This window comes from Triticum aestivum, chromosome 5D, assembly GCF_018294505.1.
Source record: "Triticum aestivum cultivar Chinese Spring chromosome 5D, IWGSC CS RefSeq v2.1, whole genome shotgun sequence".
NCBI classification, from domain to species: domain Eukaryota; kingdom Viridiplantae; phylum Streptophyta; class Magnoliopsida; order Poales; family Poaceae; genus Triticum; species Triticum aestivum.
In genome coordinates this window covers 386821400-386841515 of record NC_057808.1, presented here as the reverse complement: position 1 = coordinate 386841515, position 20116 = coordinate 386821400, and the positions used below count along the sequence as shown (strand labels likewise).

Sequence of the window (20116 nt, the reverse complement as noted above, 5' to 3'; positions counted from 1 at the left end):
TCACTGACTCTGAAGATGATGTGATACTCTTTCTGAGATCCTACTGTAATTATAGAACCTTGTGACTGCCCGACCTATTGCTCTTTGCAGCACAGATCACATGCAGTTGTGCATGCTTGCACACCAGACCACCCCCAAATCACACACATCGAATGAGAAACGGACTAAATGCCAAAAACAACATCAAATAAAATTATAAAACAGCCCATAACGACCTGCTCATGCATACTCCTGCCTCAGTTCTCTCGAAGGCCAAGAGCTCCAGCAATGGCCAGGCGCTCCCTGCTTCTCCTGCTGCTCGTCTCGGCCTGCGCCGCTCCCTCCATCGCCGACGATGATCCGATGGTGAGGAGGTTCGAGCGGTGGATGGGCAGGCACGGCCGGGCCTACACCGACGCCGGCGAGAAGCAGAGGAGGCTCGAGGTGTACAGGAAGAACGTTGAGCTCATCGAGGAGTTCAACTCCGGCGGCCGTAGCTACACGCTGACCGACAACAAGTTCGCCGACCTGACGAACGAGGAGTTCAGGGCCAAGGTGCTCGGCCTAGGCGCTCCGGGACGAGCCGGCCGGCGCGCTCCAAGAACAGAGAACTTTGCCCCCGTGAGTGGATGCTTTCTTCTCTCGAATTATGTACATGTTTGATACTAGCTTTGAACTTTTGATTCTCGGATCATCGTTGAAAGTTGGAAAATTATTTTGTGATGTCTATATACTGATATGTCTGCGTTTATCTGACAAATGTTTTGGTCTTGGATGATCATTTTTCGCAGGTGACAATGCCTGAAAAAGAGATTGACGATGATAACAGTACTCTGCCCAAGGAGGTGGACTGGAGGAAGAAAGGGGCGGTGGTGCCGGTGAAGAACCAAGGCGGCTGCGGCTCGTGCTGGGCGTTCGCGGCGGTGGCGGCCATGGAGGGGCTGAACCACATCAAGAATGGGAAGCTGGTGTCGCTGTCGGAGCAGGAGCTGGTGGACTGCGACGCGGAGGCGGTGGGGTGCGCCGGCGGGTTCATGAGCTGGGCCTACGAGTTCGTCATGGACAACCACGGGCTCACCACCGAGGCCAGCTACCCGTACCTGGGCGTCAACGGCGTCTGCCAGACGGCCAAGCTCAACGAGACCACGGTGAGCATCGCCGGGTACCGGAACGTGACGGCCAACAGCGAGCCGGACCTGCTGCGGGCCGCCGCCGCGCAGCCCGTGTCGGTGGCCGTCGACGCGGGGGGCTTCGTGTGGCAGCTCTACGGCGGCGGCGTCTTCTCGGGGCCGTGCACCGCGCAGGTGAACCACGGCGTCACCGTGGTGGGCTACGGCGAGACCAGCGCCGCCGGCGACGAGGGGTCCGGGAAGTACTGGATCATCAAGAACTCGTGGGGGGCGGGGTGGGGCGAGGCCGGCTACATGCGTCTGCAGCGCGACGCCGGCATGCCCACCGGCCTGTGCGGCGTCGCTCTGCTCGCGAGCTACCCGGTCATGTGATTCATTCTGCCAGGTCATGTACGTAGTAATAAGTAGACTCATGCATGGAGCATTTGTGAAGTGTAAGAAGATAGCGAGTATAAAAATACGAATATCTATACATCAGTGTGTAAATATATGTAAGCGACCATATTGTATTTGCACAACGGCAAGCTTGAACAGCTCAAATCATCCATAAGGCGGCCAACAATATAGTACGTACTTCTAGTACGTAACATGAACGCTTAAATCTTTTTTTCCAAACAGAATGACAAACTTGGATTACCCAAAGCAGCTCATACATTAAGAAACATTCATCCTTTTCTACCAGTGTTGCCAGAGTACATAGGTGAAAAAGATAGCTCGCGGCTTCGTAATTAGTAGCGCTCGTAAATAATATCAATAATAATACAATTACAACGTATAACTGTCTGATCAGACGACAAGCTAAAAACAAAACTTGCAGGGCCTAGTGGTGCTTGTTCAGATCAATTCTTCAGTAGTTTCCTCAACACGTCTTCAGCATGACGCTCCATCTTTGGTAAAGCCCAGTCATGCTGGATGATGTCGAGGCTGTCTTTCTCTGCGCTCAAGCTCTGAAAATGGCCAAATGAAAATGGTGAGGCCTTTCTGTGCTATAATAAGTCTACAGAGATAGAGCACTGAAACACTCGGGTAAAACCAACATTAGAACAACCCAAACATTGTAAAACATCATGATTGCGATACTCCGGGCCACAGAATGACACAAGGGCACAACCATGTGAATTGCTAGTTTCCTAGATCAAGGGGCACAGCCAAACCAGAGGAAAGCAGACAGTTGCAATGCCAATGCACAACAGAACACTTGAAAAGCTACTGAAAACCTCAGGTAGCATTTCAATCAAATTTGAAAGGCCAGGCCAGCTAAACGACCATCCATCAAATGATCGAAGGTCTGTAAATAACAGCAATCATCAATATCCTCACTATACAAATCATCGTTACAATATATGCAACCCTGACTGCAATCCAAACATCATCCATTCAAGCTTCTTCAAGCTATACAGCAATTTTTTCGAACTAAATTCAATCTGATTTATTATAAGCGCAGTACATATAAAAAAATGTGCATTATATTATGTGCGTGAATTTGCGAAATTACAAAAGTTGTGTCCTGCACATGTATATGTATAAGACAGGGTTAAACATCATGAATTCCAATACAGATTAAGGTTCTCATACCATTGCTGGATTAAAGCCCATTCCACCACCCATCGCCATCATCTTTTGGGCATCATCAGTAGCTGCATAAACTATAAGGAAAACGGTTATGACAACAATAAATATGGCAATGTTTGTATAGGAGTGTAATAAAGTGTATCTCTAACCATTTTCTTCACCAAGGATGAGACTGAAAAGACCCCTCAAGCCAAATAAATTGAGGAAGTACCTATCAAAACAGCAAATCGTTAAGACATTTAGACCCTGGAAATACCTAACAAAAAATATATCAGTTTCTTACACACCATGAACGGCTGCTAACATAGCTCACATCAACAGTACTCAGGTCTATCCCATTTTGCAGCATTCCCCTGAATCGTTGAGTCAATGGAAAGGGGATTTTGGCTGAAAAGACATCAGCAGATATGTGAGTCCAAGGCTAAGATCGTAAGAAAATAGAAAATGATAATGCATAATTGCATATGCCCATACATCAGCTGATCAGCCATTAACCCCTCTGAACTTATCATAAACTTCTAGATCTTAAAACATCATTTTCTTCTAGAATTGTACTACAAAAAATCCCATAATCACACAGTCCAGAAGACGGTGCAAAGTGAATAATTGCAAATTAGAGTATGTGAACATCTGAACTACAAATTTCTAAAGGCATACAGAATGAAGAGTTAACTTCAGCTAATAGCATAGCTGAAGACACCACAAGCACAACAAAATATACTCCTCGTGACATCATATGCAAATTTCACCACTGATGAACAGTAGCAGGTTCCCCATTGAAGCACAAAGATTGGTCAACTCATGCACTTAAGCCAAAATGTTCAGTGAGACAGAAGCATGTTTGGATCTACTCATGCACTTAAGCCAAAATGTTCAGTGAAAATCGCAAGTTCCTTCAATGGGAACAACATTGCATACAATAGATTTACTGACTTAAAATTGGCACACATTTGTATATCAAAATTTAAAAGTGATGATCTTACAACAGCACGAAACAAATGTAAGAACATGGAAAAGGCATATGAAGAGAGCAAGCATCACATTCATATATGTTATAGTACATGGCAAAGCACATACCTGCAACAAAACCGGAAAAGAAGAAGTTCACCCATGCAAATGTAAGTGTCTGCAGAAGGATGACACAGTGTGTTAGTAGAAGGTAGTGGTAATTGCGATACAGGTAAATCAATTTCCATGTCAAAGAACCTGTGGAACTATCATGGAGAGATTCTTCTTCATCATATCCATGGCCATGTTTGGGTCCGAAAACATAGCCGCCTGAGCCTTCTGGGCATCCTCTTTAGGAACATGAAGCAATCCTGCTTCCTACAATACACCCAAGAATGTCACAAAGGTATACACTCTCCAATAGTTTGTGAAGGAAAACGTGATATTCAAGCAAGCAATCATCAAGTCAACCCTGCAACCCCACACACTCTTGACGTCCATCACAATACTGCTCTGCGTGCCCTCTATTCTGGATCCTAACTAGTATTAAAGGACTAAGCTGGACTGGTGTCTCCTAAATTGGGCTTTGGCAACACAGATGCTTCTAGTGGAATTACCCCGTTGGTGTAATAAAGCTTGCGAGCCTTGAAGGCCTTGGCCGGGATGAACTGCGCGCCGTTCCTCAGGTTCCTCGCCCTGATGACGACCTGCCTGCAAAAGCCAAAACCCTCGCATCAGCTACATCAGCAGACAGCAGCTCAGTAGCAGCGGCAGCAACTATCAGAATTCTCAAACAGGCAAGCCCCGGCTAGCTCCTCGATCCAGATCGCTCAGATCGGGCGAGTCGGGGACCAGATCGGGACGGAATTGAAGGGAGGGGAGGGGAAGGGAAGGGCGAGAGTGCGCACCCCTCCTTGACGGTCTTGGGGTCGGGGGAGGGCGAGGCCGACGGCGGGGAGCGCATGAGCTTGGACACGAAGTAGCGGAGCACGCCGATGAGCACCATGACCACGGAGAGCGGGATGAGGACCCAGTCCCGGATCGCCGTGTCCAGCACCAGCTCCTCAGCCATCGGGGCCGGGCGGGGTGACTGGCTACGTCCTACCTGGGGCGGCGAGCCGGCGACCGGCGACGCGGCGGTGGCGTCGCGAGGGGGAGGAGACGGGACGAGAGGGGAGAGCTCGTCGTCGACGTGGGTGGATGGGCCGAGGCGGAGGAACCGAAGGGCGCTCGCTGTAGTTGAGGGCTCGACTGGGGGTCGGGTCGAATAGAACTCGTCACAATGGGCCGGGTCGCGACCCACCCGGGCCGATTTGTTTTTATTTTTCTTGCGGGGTATCACCCGGCGCGAGAGCTATGTGTCTTGCCCGTTGCCCGTTGCCCGATGATTTGTTGAGCAGGGAACTAATAGCATCATCGTCAGAGAAATAAAGCGCCGAGCCACAAATTTCAACTGCAAATTCAATTTTAAAGGCCGAGCGGTCAATACAGATGCAGATAGTTTAGCTAAATTTGTGAATTCTTTGGACGAGGGACGTCATTGTTAGAAGGAAGGGAGGGATTTGATGGAATAATTTATTATATTGCTTAAGCCTCGTGGGCATATATATAGAAGTACATGATCATCTTGAAGTACAAGGCAAGGTAGAATAATATCCTACGCTGTCCTATCCTAGCTTTCCTAATAATCATGATACTCAACATCCCCCGCAATCACAACGGTAGCAACGCAGACGGTGAGACTGGAGAAGAATCCGAAGGTAAGCCGACGAACATCTTTGATACGTCTCCAACGTATCTATAATTTTTGATTGGTTCGTGCTATTATATTATCTGTTTTGAATATTTTATATGCATTAATATATTATTTTATATTATTTTTTGGACTAACCTATTAACCTAGAGCGCAATGTTAGTTTCTGTTTTTTTTTTCTTGTTTTTGAGTTTTACAGAAAAGGAATACCAAACGGAGTCCAAACGAGGTGAAACTTTACGATTTTTTTTATGGACCAGAAGAGACCCACGGGGCATCGGAGATGGACCAGAGGAGTCCCGAGGCAGACACAAGGGTGGAGGGCGCCCCCCCCCCGGGCGCGCCCCCTTGCCTTGCGGCTGCCCTGTGGACCCCCCCTGACGTGAAACCGACGCCAAAAATTCCTATAAATAGATAAACCTCCAGAAAGAAATCTAGATCGGGAGTTCCGCCACCGCAAGCCTCTGTAGCCATGAAAAACCAATCGGGAGCCCGTTCCGGCACCCTACAGGGGGGAACCATCACCGGTGGCCATCTTCATCATCCCGGCTATTGAGAATATAAACCTTAGAGTCACCCGCCAGGAGGGGCCGGGTTACTCATAATGGTCATCATCTGAAGCCCGGCGCCAAGCTTGAAGACGGCGGGCCAAAGATGGGCTTAAGACCCGGATATGGCTTAAGGCCCGTAGTTACAACCGCCATTATAATAGAACTTGTAGTGTAAGGCAAGAATAGTTGAGAGTCCGAGCTGGACACTCTTAGGAGCCGGCCGGGACTCTGAGAGCTGCCGGGGCGTCAACCTCTCTATATAAAGGGACGACCCGGCGGCGGTTTAGGGACAAAAAAGATCTCATCGAGAGCCAGGCATAGCAGTTAAGCTCCATGGTCATCGAAACCCTAATCAATACCACCTCAACTGGACGTAGGCTTTTACCTTCACCGTAAGGGGCCGAACCAGTATAACCCTCGTGTTCCTTGTCCCGTTTAACCCCTTTAAGCTTCCTAGCTGCGATGGCTCCACGACTAAGTCCTAGCTCAAGGACATCTGCCGTGACAATTCCACGACAGTTGGCGCCCATCATGGGGCCCGCGCACGGTGGATTTGAGTTCTTGAAGGGCAGCTTCGAAGGGCTCAAGGGATACGCTGTGGGCCGGATGACCAAGAGTCGTCGCGGCAAGCTCTACATCGACGATGCAAACTGGGGCCCCGACGCCGGCTCAATTGAGTATGGGTACCGGGTCCCCTTCGGCGGAATTCATGTCTTCATTGGCAAGATTGGTGAGCCGGGCCCCGAGCCAGATCTCGGCGCCGATCTCATTGAGACGGCTCAGCGTGCACGACCCGCCCGGGCCCTACCTGCCTTGAAGCATGCTTTTGTGGGATGTATCCATGAAGGACTCTCTGTAGGGTCTGGATCTGGTGATGAGACGACCGCCGGCTCTGACGGCGAGTCGTCCACAGATGAGTCAAACTCGTTGTATCAACTTCAAGATGGCAGGCTTAGGGGCTGTTCCGATGGTGACAGTATTCCGGACCCCTTTGAGCCGCCGACCCGGGTTGGAATCTTCATGGCCGGTGCCCAGCCTGTCCAAAATCCCGCCGGGTCAGGAAATCCGGTACCTTCGCCGGCTCAGGTGCTGATGGATCTCACGGACAAGATGACGGCCCTATTGACCGCCACGGTTGACCCGGCGGATCAAGCTCAGCATGACGCGGAGGTGGCGCAGTTAAAGTTAGATCTAGTGAATGCCAAGGAGGACCTGGCAGCGGAAGGGATCAGGATGGCTGCGGAGAGGGCGGCTCTCGACGCCTAGACCCAGTTGATTCAGGCGCAGTCCTTCCGGCTCACGATGGATCAGAACGCGTCCAATGAGGTCATGAGAAGGAGGCATCAAAAGGCCCAATCTCGACTCCCTCCGGTCTACGATCCTCGAAACCTCTTCAACACGCCAGGTGCAGGGTCTAGTAACCCGCCGGGGGTCATAGTGCCCGGGTCTGGGACCCCTGTTCAGCCACAAGTGATGGGGCCTCCCCGGGTGAACCCTGCCCCGCCTCAGTATGTGCCAATACCGCCGGGTCATTATGCTAACCCGCTGGAGAACATGGTCGCCGCAGCAGCATGGCTGGCAGCTCTCCCAATTGACGGCGACTCTCCAACAGCTGTTGAAACCCGCCGGGTCAGAGAACTCCTTCAGACGGCGCTGGCGCAGCAAGAGGCGTATTCTTACAGCCAAGACAGGATCCACTCAACCCCTCGTCCAGGCCAGAGTCCGAGTTATAGCAGACACATGGTCTCCGCGACCGGCTCAAGTAATGTCCGACGCCATGACCTGCCCCCTGGCCATGGCCCGGCTCATAACGGAGCCTTTCAAGCAGCGGACCAAGACAGAGCGCGACAAGAGGCGGAGCAGGCGCCTCAGTTGACGGCTTACCAGACACCCCCGACTTATCCGACGACTTCTGTCGACGTGGGTATCCCTACGAGGACTGGAGGTGTCCCTTGTTTAGTGTCGGCTCTCCGCAATGAACGTCTACCCAAGGACTTCAAAGGGCCTAGGAAGGTGCCTAATTACACGGCTGATTTATAACCTGGAGCCTGGATCGAGAGTTACGAGATGGCCATGGAATTACTGGAGGTTAGCGAAGCGGCAATGGCCAAGTACTTCACCATGATGTTAGATGGGACAGCCCGCACTTGGTTGAAAGGGCTACCACCGAATTCCATCGGGTCTTGGGCTGAGCTGAAAGCCCGTTTCATCCAGAACTTCAAGGATACCTGTAGGCAGTCTATGTCAATTGTGGACTTGAGTAACTGTAAGCAGCAGGAGGGTGAGTCTACGACACATTGGGTTCGTCGGGTTAAGGAGATAATACATTCATCTGATGTTGGAGCAGAATTGTCGTTTCCTGCCCCTGAAGATGAAACTCGGGCGGCTTAAGCGCGACTGCAATGATATGGGTACGCTGATGGCGGCTCTCGTCAAGTATGCCGACTCTGATAATACCAGGGACCCCGCTTCAGATGATGAAAGGACAGGGAAGGGAAAGAAGAACGACAATGGCAAGGGTCCTCAGCATAACCCGGGGAACCAAGGAGGTGGCAAGCGCAAGGCCGACGACAGCCTAGAGTTCGTGGCCAACGCCAGCTCACCGGGTAATAACCAGCGACGCAAGGGAAGGCCACCTCCCCGAGCCGGCGGGTCAGGCCCGACGCCGGAGCAGCTGTTGAATGAACCTTGTGCAAGGCACGGCTCTAGGGAGAAGCCAGCTACTCATTTATGGAAGGATTGCGCGATCATGAAGGCCTTTAAAAATTCCAATGCCTTTACCGGCAACAATGGCCCGAGTGGCGGCTCAGGCGCTGGCGGTTTTCATGGCCCGGGCGGCGGCTCAAATTCTAATCCACAGAATGGTCAAGGGGGCTTTAATCAGCAGTCTGGCCAGGGTTATCAACAGCAGCAGGGGGTTATCAGACCAGTCCAAAGCAGCTTAACGGTGGACAGTATCACGTATTTACCACCAGTCTGTGTAAGCGAGATCAGAAGCTTCATAAGAGGGCTGTGAATGCTGTTGAGCTGGCGGTTCCACGCTATTTAAGATGGTCTGAGCAGCCTATTGTGTGGAGTAGGGAGGACCACCCTCCCCGGGTTGATAATCCGGGTCACTTGGCCTTGGTGGTAGCTCCTCAGGTGGGAGGATATAAGTTCACTAAGGTGCTCATGGATGGAGGCAGCAGTATAAACATCCTCTATTATGAGACTTTCCGTCGTATGGGGTTGATTGATAAGAACCTCAGCCAGTCCAACACTATTTTCCATGGTGTGGTGCCCGGCAAGTCGGCTTATCCAGTTGGCAAAATCGAGTTGGAAGTGGCCTTTGGAGATGAGTACAACTACAGGGTGGAAAAATTGACCTTTGAGGTGGTCAAGATAAGAAGTCCGTATGATGCCATATTTGGGTGGCCGGCTTACGCCAAGTTCATGGCACGACCGTGTTACGTGTATTTACAGCTCAAGATGCCGGGTCACAATGGGACCATTACGGTTCACGGCAGCCGGAAGGTGGCCTTGGAGTGTGAGGAAGGCGATGCAGCTTATGCAGAATCTGTTTGTGCAACAGAGGAGTTGAAATTTTACAAGGACAATGTTGACCCAACAGATATGACCTCTCTGAAAAAGCCGACTACGGAGCATGAGCCGGCAATGAAATTTAAGTCGGCTGATGAGACTAAACTTGTTGATTTCGTTCCAGGTGATTCATCTCAGCAGTTTAGCATCAGTGCCAATCTGGATCCAAAATAGGAAAGCGCGCTCATCGAGTTCATCCGTGAGAATAGGGACATCTTTGCATGGAAACCTTCTGACATGCCAGGTGTACCTAGAGAACTCGCTGAGCACACTCTCAATGTTGATCCGAAATTTAAGCCAGTCAGGCAATTCCTTCGGCGGTTTAATGAAGAGAGGCGGAAAGCCATTGGTGAAGAGGTGGCCCAGCTCTTGGCGGCCGGGTTTATTGTTGAAGTTTTTCACCCAGAGTGGTTAGCTAACCCGGTGCTCGTGCTCAAGAAGAACGGCACCTGGCGGATGTGTGTGGACTACACGGACTTAAACAAGGCATGTCCGGCTGATCCTTTTGCGCTTCCCCGTATTGATCAAATCATTGATGCTACGGCGGGTTGCGAGTGCTTAAGTTTCTTGGATGCTTATTCTGGGTATCATCAGATTAAAATGGCAGTTAAGGACCAGGAGAAGACGGCGTTCATCACCCCCTTTGGAGCCTTCTGCTATGTGTCTATGCCTTTTGGGCTCAAGAGTGCACAGGCGACTTATCAGCGTTGTGTGCAGAACTGTCTTCATAACCAGATTGGGCGCAATGTTCATGCTTATGTGGATGATATTGTGGTTAAGTCCAGGGAAGAGAAAACCTTGATAGATGATCTGAGGGAAACCTTTGATAATCTCCGGGTCTACAAGATGATGCTTAACCCGGCCAAGTGTGTTTTTGGTGTTCCTGCAGGCAAGCTCTTGGGTTTTCTGGTTTCTAAAAGAGGCATTGAAGCTAACCCGGAGAAGATCAAGGCAATCACCTCTCTGGCTAAGCCGGCATGTATAAACGATGTCCAGCGCCTGGCGGGTCGTATCGCTGCTTTAAGCCGGTTTATAAGCCGCTTGGGTGAGAAGGCCATGCCATTGTACCAGTTGATGAAGAAAACTGATAACTTTGTCTGGAATGATGCTGCTAATACTGCTTTTGAGGATTTGAAGAGACAGCTGGCTGAGCCCCCAGTCCTTGCTGCTCCGGTTGACAAGGAGCCTTTATTGCTGTATGTAGCTGCTAACACATGGGCCGTCAGTGTGGCTGTGGTGGTGGAGCGCAAGGAAGAGGGCAAGGAGCATCCGGTTCAGCGGCCGGTTTATTACGTTAGTGAAGTGCTCATCGAGTCCAAACAACGGTATCCACATTGGCAGAAGCTTGTTTATGCTGTGTTCATGGCAAGCCGGAAGCTTAAACATTACTTCCAGGGTCACCCTATCACTGTGGTTAGTTCTGCACCCCTTGGAGATATCATCCAAAACAGAGAAGCTACAGGAAGAGTGGCTAAGTGGGCTATAGAGCTCGGGCCTCATCGTCTGAAGTACGTACCACGCACTGCTGTTAAATCTCAAGCCTTGGTGGATTTCATCAATGATTGGACAGAGCTACAAGTGCTGAAGAAAAGCCGGATAACACACATTGGACTATTCACTTCGACGGGTCCAGGCAATTGGAGGGCTCGGGGGCTGGAGTCGTATTGGCCTCCCCTAAAGGTGACAAGTTCCATTATGTGCTACGGTTAATGTTCCCTTGTACTAATAATGCGGCTGAGTACGAGGCCTTGCTCCATGGTCTTCGGATGGCTAAAGAGACGAGCTTGAGCCGGGTAAGGTGCTTCGGCGACTCAGACTTAGTGGCTCAACAAGTATCAGGCAAGTGGGATTCCAAGGACCCTCTCATGGCGGCTTATCGCCGTGAAGTTGATGCTATTGCTGGACACTTTCAGGGTTACCAAGTAGAGCACATCGATCGCAGAAAGAACGAGGCGGCTGATGCTTTAAGCCGGCTGGGCTCTCAGCGAAAATCGGTGCCGCCTAATACTTTCCTGGACGTCTTGCATAACCCTTCTGTTAAGTTGCCTACAGAGGAAGGCTTGGCTGTCCCTGACCCGGAGGCACAATTGGTGGCGGCTCTCCACATCACCCCGGACTGGACGGTGCCATACTTGGCTTACATGACCCGGGGAGATTTGCCTGAAGATGAAGCTTTGGCCAGACAAATAACCCGGCGGTCTAAGTCAATGGTTGTTATCAATGGTGAGTTGCATCGCCGCAGTGTTACGGGAGCGTTCCAACGTTGTGTCTCCCCTGAGGAAGGTCAAGAGATCTTGCGTGAGATTCATGAAGGGGATTGTGGCCATCATGCCGGCTCAAAATCCCTTGTGGCTAAGGCTTTTCGTCATGGTTTTTATTGGTTGACGACTCATGCTGATGCGGAGGACTTGGTCAGTAAGTGTGATGGTTGCCAGAGGTTCTTGCGACGGGCTCATGTGCCGGCTCAGGAGCTGAGGATGATACCAATCACTTGGCCATTTGCGGTCTGGGGGCTTGATATGGTTGGGCCTTTTAAAAGGTCCAAGGATAAGAAGACCCACCTCTTGGTGGCAGTTGACAAATTCACAAAGTGGGTTGAAGCAGAGCCAGTTAGCAAGTGTGACGCAGCCACGGCGGTTCAGTTCATGAAAAGGGTGATATTTCGCTTTGGTTTTCCACACAGCATTATAACTGACAATGGTACCAATCTGTCCAAAGGCGCCATGGAGGAGTTTTGTCAACGAGAGCATATTCGACTTGATGTTTCATCAGTGGCTCACCCTCAATCCAATGGTCAAGCTGAGAGAGCTAATCAGGAGATTCTGAAAGGCATCAAGCCCCGGCTTTTGGTCCCTTTGCAACAGACGCCGGGTTGTTGGGTGGAGGAGTTACCCTCCGTGTTATGGAGCATCAATACTACTCCTAACAGGTCTACGGGTTACACGCCTTTCTTCATGGTGTATGGAGCGGAGGCAGTCCTCCCCAGTGACATCCGTCATGACTCGCCTCGAGTGGCGGCTTATGTTGAGGCGGATAATGAGCAGGCGCGCCAGGATGCTCTTGACTTGTTGGACGAACAGCGTGATGTGGCAGCAGCTCGCTCAGCAATTTACCAACAAGACTTGCGCCGTTATCACAGTCGCCGGGTCAAATCCCGGGTCTTCCAGGAAGGTGAAATGGTGCTCCGGCTCATCCAAGATCAAACAGATGCGCACAAGTTATCCCCGCCTTGGGAAGGGCCCTTTGTGGTCAGCAATAAGTTGCACAACGGGTCATACTACCTTATTGACGTTCGAGAGCATAAAGATTCACGCAAGTCGGAGGAAGAGACCCGTCGGCCGTGGAACATAGCTCAGCTTCGGCCTTATTATACTTGAGCCACCGGCTCTCGTAATATACATATTTCTATAAGCCATGTATATATTATGATAAGCAATAAAGCAGGACCTCTGTCCTTTTCTCCTCCAAAGGTACATGTGTTATTTCCATTGCAGCATTACATGATCATTTGGACGTGGATCCGGCTTACGATCGTATTCGAATCTAGCCATTAACAGTATGATCACCTGGGGGCTTCCTGTTCAAACATGGGTCGTATTCGAACCAAAGAGAACATAGTTGTCGATACCCACTTGATTGGCACACTGCCGAGCTCATCGGGGAGTTTTCTTGATCATATTTGAATCATAGCTTGACCCCCTTTGGGAACCGACGTGGATCGTATTCGAATCAGCGTCGTTAAACAACTTTTGAGATCATTTGGGGGCTTCCTGTTCAAACATGGGTCGTATTCGAACCAAAGAGAACATAGCTGTCGGTACCCTCTTGATTGGCATCGCCAAACCCACTGGGGCTATATGATCGCATTCGAATCTTAGCATAACCCCTTTGGGACGGGTCTCTGGTCGTATTCGAACCGGAAGCCCCTAAGTTTTCTGATTTACAACGGGTTCTTCTGATTGTCTCAATAGTGTGCGCGGCGGTTCTCATCCCGCCAGCTTAACTTTGATTCATAGTGCTGGTCGCACACAATCAGCGTTATCAAGACTGGTGAAACCGGAGTTGAGGTACCAACCTTATTATCCGGGTTATATAAACCGGAAGTATACTTGAAAGCCTGTAAGTATGTTGTTACGGTTATATCAAGGACATAATTGAGGACCAGTCTTTTGTAACTTAAATTCATATTCCGGGTTATATATATGAGACTATGATTCTCAGGGCGGTAAGCCGCCTAGAGTCTTGTGATTTGTTTTTCTATGCAGGATAGTTAAGACAGTTATTTGAGCTTAAGGAAAATGAATGATCAATTATGACCCGGAAGAATATAAGGATGCAACTTCAATGGACTTAAGCATTCAACACATGCACGATGGCACGACAAAGTTAAAATGTTGATCCTACTCTATTACAAGACTCCCCGAGCCCAAAAGATGAGGCATTGTTTTCAGATGTAGTCATGAGCCGCCTACAAGTTAAGCTGCTTGTCGAGTTGAAGCTTCCCGCTCATCCCTCTCCGCTCCTCCGGTTGTTCCTATGACTTGGAAGGTTGACGATTTCCAGTCAATGCCGCTCAAAGCTTCGAATTGAGCCTCCTCGTCAATTAACCCGGCCGGGTTAATGTCTGGGGCAAAAGTGTGCTTACGAGTCGGCGGGACCAAGCTGACGGCTTCGTAACGCGGAGTAGGGATCCTCTGATTCTCTGCATCGTAGCCCGGCTGGTACTTGGTCAGATCAGTGTCGTTCCCAATCAGGGTGGCCACCGGGCGCACGATCTTCACACAGGCATCAAAGTCCTTCTGGTCGAAAGGGGTGCCGTCTTCCTTCAAGCTGGGGTAACCAAGTGCAATGTCCGCCGGGTCTAGCTCTGGAAGGAAAGCCTTGGCCCGGCTCAGAGCAGCTATGGCTCCGGCTCTTGCAGAGGCCCGTCGCAGCTCTTGGACACGCTGAGGAAGAACGGCCAGCCGGCGAAGTACTTCCGCCAGGTGAGTCAGAACCTCATTGGATAGGGCCACCACAGCCAAGGCGCGCTGTGACCCGGTGTAGAGTTGCTCCACCAGGGTGTACACGACCTTCAGCTTGGTCAGCACATTTTGATTGAGGTTGGCGCTTCTCGGACCTGTTTAACAAAGTAAGATAAGCCGCTGGCAATGGTGGGAGTTATGAGACATAAAAACTATAAATTTGTCAAGAACCGGCGGAATGACTTACCGAAGATTGCGGCGACCATCTGTGACACGTGGCGCTTTAAGCCGGAGAGCTCGGTGGTTCTCTCTGACAGAGTCTTCTCCGCCTGTTCGGCCTGGCTTACAAGAGCAGCCTTCTCTTCGGCCCAAGTTTTCCTTTCAGCTTCAAATTTTTTCTTCAGCGTCTCTTGAGCCGCAATGCTGGATTCAAATTTGGCGTTGGCCTTCCGGGTCTCAATTTCCTGATTCTTCAGGCGGCTCTTCAGATCAGAGATATCAGTCTCAAACTTCTTGCAAGCAGCCTGCACAACTTCTGGGTTATAGTATGAACAATTATTATGCGATTTTAAAGTCCCAAGCACTTTCCAAGCAAAGACACTTGGCACTTGGGGGCTAATGCATGTTGAAAGTTTCTATCTACAAATTACCGGTTCATGGAAGTAAGCCGGAACTTAAGTCTACAACATATTCTATCATAAGTAGTAGACTTGGGGGCTAGAGTATGGTAAAGATAACTATGCAGTAAGCAATAGAGTGGTACCTCAGACTTCTGTTGTATCTGATTTACCATGTCGATCTCCAAATCCCGGCTCTTGTGCACCTGGCTGACATAGCCGGAGACGATCTCTCCGATGCTCAAGTTAGCATAGTTGGTGAGGTCCAGATTGGCCCGGCGGCGCTCTAGCAACTCTTCCTTGGCAGAGCACTTGGCCAGCGCAGTGGGTCTCCCCGGCTCAACAAACTCCGTCCGGGTAATTACCACGTCCAGGTCATCGGCCGGCTGAGCCGGGCTGGAGGTCTCCGGATTAGCAGAAGTCTCTGCGATTGGCTTGTCGGTTGGAGCGGTGGCTTCAGGAGCAGAGGCAACTGGCGGCTCTTGGGCTGAAACCTCCGGCTCAGTTATGACCGGCTCTTCGACCGGCTTATTCTTCTTTGCTCTTTTACTGAGCTTTGCTTGAGCGCTGAAAGGACAAAAAGTTAGTACAAAGGTATGAGTAAAGATAAGCACAGCAAGAGGTGATCATCATTACCCGGGTACGGTCTTGAAAGCCGGCAGGCTCGATTGCATAGAGTCGCCAGAGGAGGGTGAAGTTTCCTGATAATTCGAGTCAGAAGAATTGAGCGGTTGACGTATAACACCCGCCAAAGGATGAAAAGGATATAAGTCGGAGATAACCTCGGTCCGGCGCTTCCGTGACACCTCAGGTAAACCGGAGGAGAGGTCAGCATCCTTGTTGGTCCGGGTGTGCCGCCGGCTCTCATGAATCTGTCGCTTCAAAAGAAATTGAGGATCTTGATAAGCTAAAGGATGTGAAAATCTTACTTTCCGGGTTACTCTTCGGACTTTTAGCCTTGGCAAGGGCTCCGAGTCGGAGGAAAGTATTATTACCTCTTCAGTCACCGGGTTACTTGCTCCGGTGTCATCCTGCTGATGATCAGTATCAATAAGGTGGACAGGAATAAACAAGAAATACAACAAGTGTTTACAGGTTCAGGGGTTACCTCTGACTCGGAGCTGTCACTTAGTTGAAGCAGCTCTGAGGCAGTAGGCCTGCTTCCCTTCTTGCGGGGAGCGGCTCTCCTGGCGGCTTTCTTAGCTTTCCTGGCCTTCTTGGCCGCCTCATGGTCATACTTGACCTTCCAGAATTTATCATCAGCCTGAAACATACAATGAAGATTTCTTAAGGTTCAGATGAAAGCTATCTAAAGGAAAAAATAAGATGTTTAGATGAGCGGCTTACCGCTGGGGCCGGGTTGGTCTTGCAGAAGGGGCTTAAGCCGGTCCTCCCGCAGTCTGCCAAGCTCTCATTCAAGAGGGCCTTGGTCATGTCTTCAGCAACGTCTTCAGGAAGATCGTTGCGGCTGTGTCGCAGGGGATCATCTTTCTGGCCCGTGTAATCACACATTAAGCCGGGGCGGCGGCTCAAGGGGATGACCCGCCACGAGATCCAGACCCGGACCAGATCAATGCCATTGAGGCCATTTCCCAGGAGAGCCTTGATTTTGTTGATGGTAGGGATCAGAGGTTGGCGTTCCGCCTGAGATAGCTTGTCTGACAGAGGGTGAGTTGGTTCCAGACGCGAGGGACGAAAGCCGGGCAGCGGGCTCTCGTCAGCCGGCGAAGTGTCCTGGCAGTAGAACCACGTCTGGTTCCAGTCCTTTGGGTGGCTTGGCGGCTCGGCGTAAGGAAAAAGGCAGTCTCTCCGGCGTTGAATGGAGATTCCACCAAGTTCCAGGCTTGGTCCGTTGGCACACTCATTCTGGCGGTTCAAATAGAATAGCTCTCTAAAGAGCAGAAGGCTGGGCTCTTCTCCAAGGTAGACTTCGCAGAATACTTGGAAGTTGCATATGTTTGACACGGAATTGGGTCCTATGTCTTGTGGCCGCAGATCAAAGAAATTCAGCACATCTCTAAAGAACTTTGAGCCGGGCGGTGCGAAGCCCCGGCTCATGTGATCTGCAAATATTACCACCTCCCCGTTCCTTGGCTGTGGTCTCTCCTCTGACAGGTCAGGGGCATGGTAAGACATGACATCCTTCTTGGGCAGGTAACCCGTTTTCACAAAGTCTGCTAAGGTTTCGTCAGTGATGTTGGACCTCATCCAGTTGCACGTGATGGGTGCTTTGGGAGTTTTGGGAGGCATGGTGAAAGTCGGAAGCCTATGATAAAAGGAAATGTCCGGTTTAATTATAAGCCGGAGGAAATTTACAGTTCAATGTTTAAAGTGGCGGCTTATGAAAGGGGCCTAATGACATATAGCTAAATGCATCGGGTTATCTAAGCCGCTGGTGGTATTGAGAGTAATTCAATTGTCTACAGCTTTATCATAAATGAGCCGGAAAATTTTACGACACGTGGCTTCTTTGAGCCGGAAATGTAAGCCGCCATAGCTCCACAGATGCAGTTTTTTACTAAGTGTGGTGAAAACAAGTTTCACAGATCGCAGTGAATATTTTGGATCAAAATGGTCGACTAAAAGGAAAAGTTTCTAGACCTAAAGCTAGTACAGATGAGTTCATAAGTTCTAAACGAAGCTTCTGTACAAGGAAAGGGGATCTATTTGTATTTGAAATGGGTGCAAACAGCTACCGCGTCAGTTTTATACCGTCTTAAGATCAAGAAGGGGCGGTGGTGGTGAAATCTATGAAGAGTTCATGCCGAACAGCGAAGAACACCGGCAAACTCGAAAATCTTAATGCAGATCTATTCTACGAAGAGGAAGGAACTTACAGATGCAGGTGTGCTGCGAGGGTTCGCCGCGGTTTTCTGGACGGTTCAGGGTGATGCAGCGGCCAAGGTCGACGAGGACGCGGAGCTCTGCTGCGGCGGTGGCGGCGGCGGAGCTCGAGCAGCACGAGAGTAGCGAGAGGAAGAGGACGACAGAAGGGGAAGAGTGGAAAAGACCCGAGGGTCGGGCTATTTATAAGGCCAGACTCATAAGTGGGCGCGAGAAACAAGGAGGCCACGGCGCGGTTATCTCACCATAAAAACGCCTCGATTTTCGGGACGGCAGTTAAAGACAAGATCCGTTGCGGATATGGTGGAGTAAAAAATGGACTTAATGGAAGATGACGTCACGACAGGTTACCCGGAATCCAGAAGATGACGTCACGGCAGGTTATAGCCTCCACACAATTGTAAGCCGGAGATTTTCTGTCGAAAGGATTGAAGATTGACATGAGCCGGCTCAAATCAATCTGGGGCCTAATGTTGAGGATATAAACCTTAGAGTCACCCGCCAGGAGGGGCCGGGTTACTCATAATGGTCATTGTCTGAAGCCCGGCGCCAAGCTTGAAGACGGCGGGCCAAAGATGGGCTTAAGACCCGGATATGGCTTAAGGCCCGTAGTTACAACCGCCATTATAATAGAACTTGTAGTGTAAGGCAAGAATAGTTGAGAGTCCGAGCCGGACACTCTTAGGAGCCGGTCGGGACTCTGAGAGCTGCCGGGGCGTCAACCTCTCTATATAAAGGAATGACTCGGCGGCGGTTTAGGGACAAAAAAGATCTCATCGAGAGCCAGGCATAGCAGTTAAGCTCCCTGGTCATCGAAACCCTAATCAATACCACCTCAACTGGACGTAGGCTTTTACCTTCACCGTAAGGGGCCGAACCAGTATAACCCTCGTGTTCCTTGTCCCGTTTAACCCCTTTAAGCTTCCTAGCTGCGATGGCTCCACGACTAAGTCCTAGCTCGAGGACATCTGCCGTGACAATTCCACGACACCGGCGGTCTCCATGACGAGAAGGGAGTAGTTCATCCTCGGGGTTGAGGGTATGTACCAGTAGCTATGTGTTTGATCTCTCTCTCTCTCTCTCTCTCTCTCTCTCTCTCTCGTGTTCTTGATATGGCACGATCTTGATGTACCGCGAGCTTTGTTACTATAGTTGAATCATATGGTGTTTCTCCCTCTCTACCTTCTTGTGATGAATTGAGTTTTACCCTTGTTGAGAGAACTTGCACTAGTGAATCCAAGCATTGCAATACCATTTTTGCTCACTTTTGTTACTAGTTACCTTGCTGTTTTTATATTTTCAGATTACAAAAAACTATATCTACTATCCATATTACACTTGTATCACCATCTCTTCACCAAACTAGTGCACCTATATAATTTACCATTGTATTGGGTGTGTTGGGGACACAAGAGACTCTTTGTTATTTGGTTGCAGGGTTGTTTGAGAGAGACCATCTTCATCCTACGCTTCCCACAGATTGATAAACCTTATGTCATCCATTTGAGGGAAATTTTCTACTGTCCTACAAAACTCTACGCTTGGAGGCCCAACACGAGTCTACAAGAAGAAGGTTGCGTAGTAGACATCAAGCTCTTTTCTGGCGCCGTTGCCGGGGAGGTTAGTGCTTGAAGGTATATCTTTAGATCTTGCAATTGAATCTTTTAGTTTCTTGTTTTATCACTAGTTTAGTCTATAAAAGAAACCGCAAAAAAATGAAATTGAGGTTGCCACATATGCTTCATCTTTTTAATGTCTTTCATGAAAATGATGAAAGGAAAATTGTGCTCAAGTGTTAGAAGAGAAGTTAATAAAATGTTTGGCACTAAACCTTTGAATGATGAGCATGATTGCAATGTTGTTAGTATGAATTTCTTTAATATCCATGATGATAATGATATGCAAAGCCACAAGCTTGGGGATGCTATGTTTGATGAAGATGATATTTTTGTCCCCCAAGTTATGTTGAGCAAATTTATTATGATGATAGCATGCCTCCTATTTTTTATTATTACAATGATGAAAGTGGATTCGGAGAGGTCATGACTTTATTTAGTGGTGAATCCACTATTTTGGAAGAGGTTCCAATTGATTATGAGAACAAAGTTGCTATCTATGATGATTATTGTGATGACATGTATGTTATAAAGAATAATGATAACCGTGAAACTTGTCATCA

General features: G+C 49.6%; 2 protein-coding genes across 3 annotated transcripts; one reads left to right on the top strand and one right to left on the bottom strand.

The window, feature by feature from the left end:
- The first annotated feature begins 194 nt into the window (after positions 1-194).
- Positions 195-1581, top strand: LOC123121996 (ervatamin-C). The gene is made up of 2 exons (XM_044542105.1): positions 195-600; positions 771-1581. The coding sequence occupies exons 1-2, from the start codon at positions 268-270 to the stop codon at positions 1479-1481; spliced, it is 1044 nt and encodes a 347-aa protein (XP_044398040.1). The 5' UTR covers positions 195-267; the 3' UTR covers positions 1482-1581.
- A 161-nt stretch (positions 1582-1742) lies between these two features.
- On the bottom strand, positions 1743-4895 carry LOC123121998 (ER membrane protein complex subunit 3). Of its 2 annotated transcripts, none has more exons than XM_044542106.1 (8): positions 4538-4895; positions 4247-4340; positions 3888-4007; positions 3759-3807; positions 2969-3068; positions 2831-2892; positions 2685-2755; positions 1743-2056 (listed from the first exon to the last, which is right to left on the bottom strand). In XM_044542106.1, exons 1-8 carry the CDS (start codon positions 4699-4701, stop codon positions 1949-1951), a joined length of 768 nt encoding a protein of 255 aa, XP_044398041.1. In that variant the 5' UTR covers positions 4702-4895; the 3' UTR covers positions 1743-1948. The 2 variants fall into 2 exon arrangements, with proteins under 2 accessions (XP_044398041.1, XP_044398042.1); XM_044542107.1 differs by having other exon boundaries at positions 2685-2746; positions 4538-4889.
- Positions 4896-20116: the final 15221 nt, after the last annotated feature.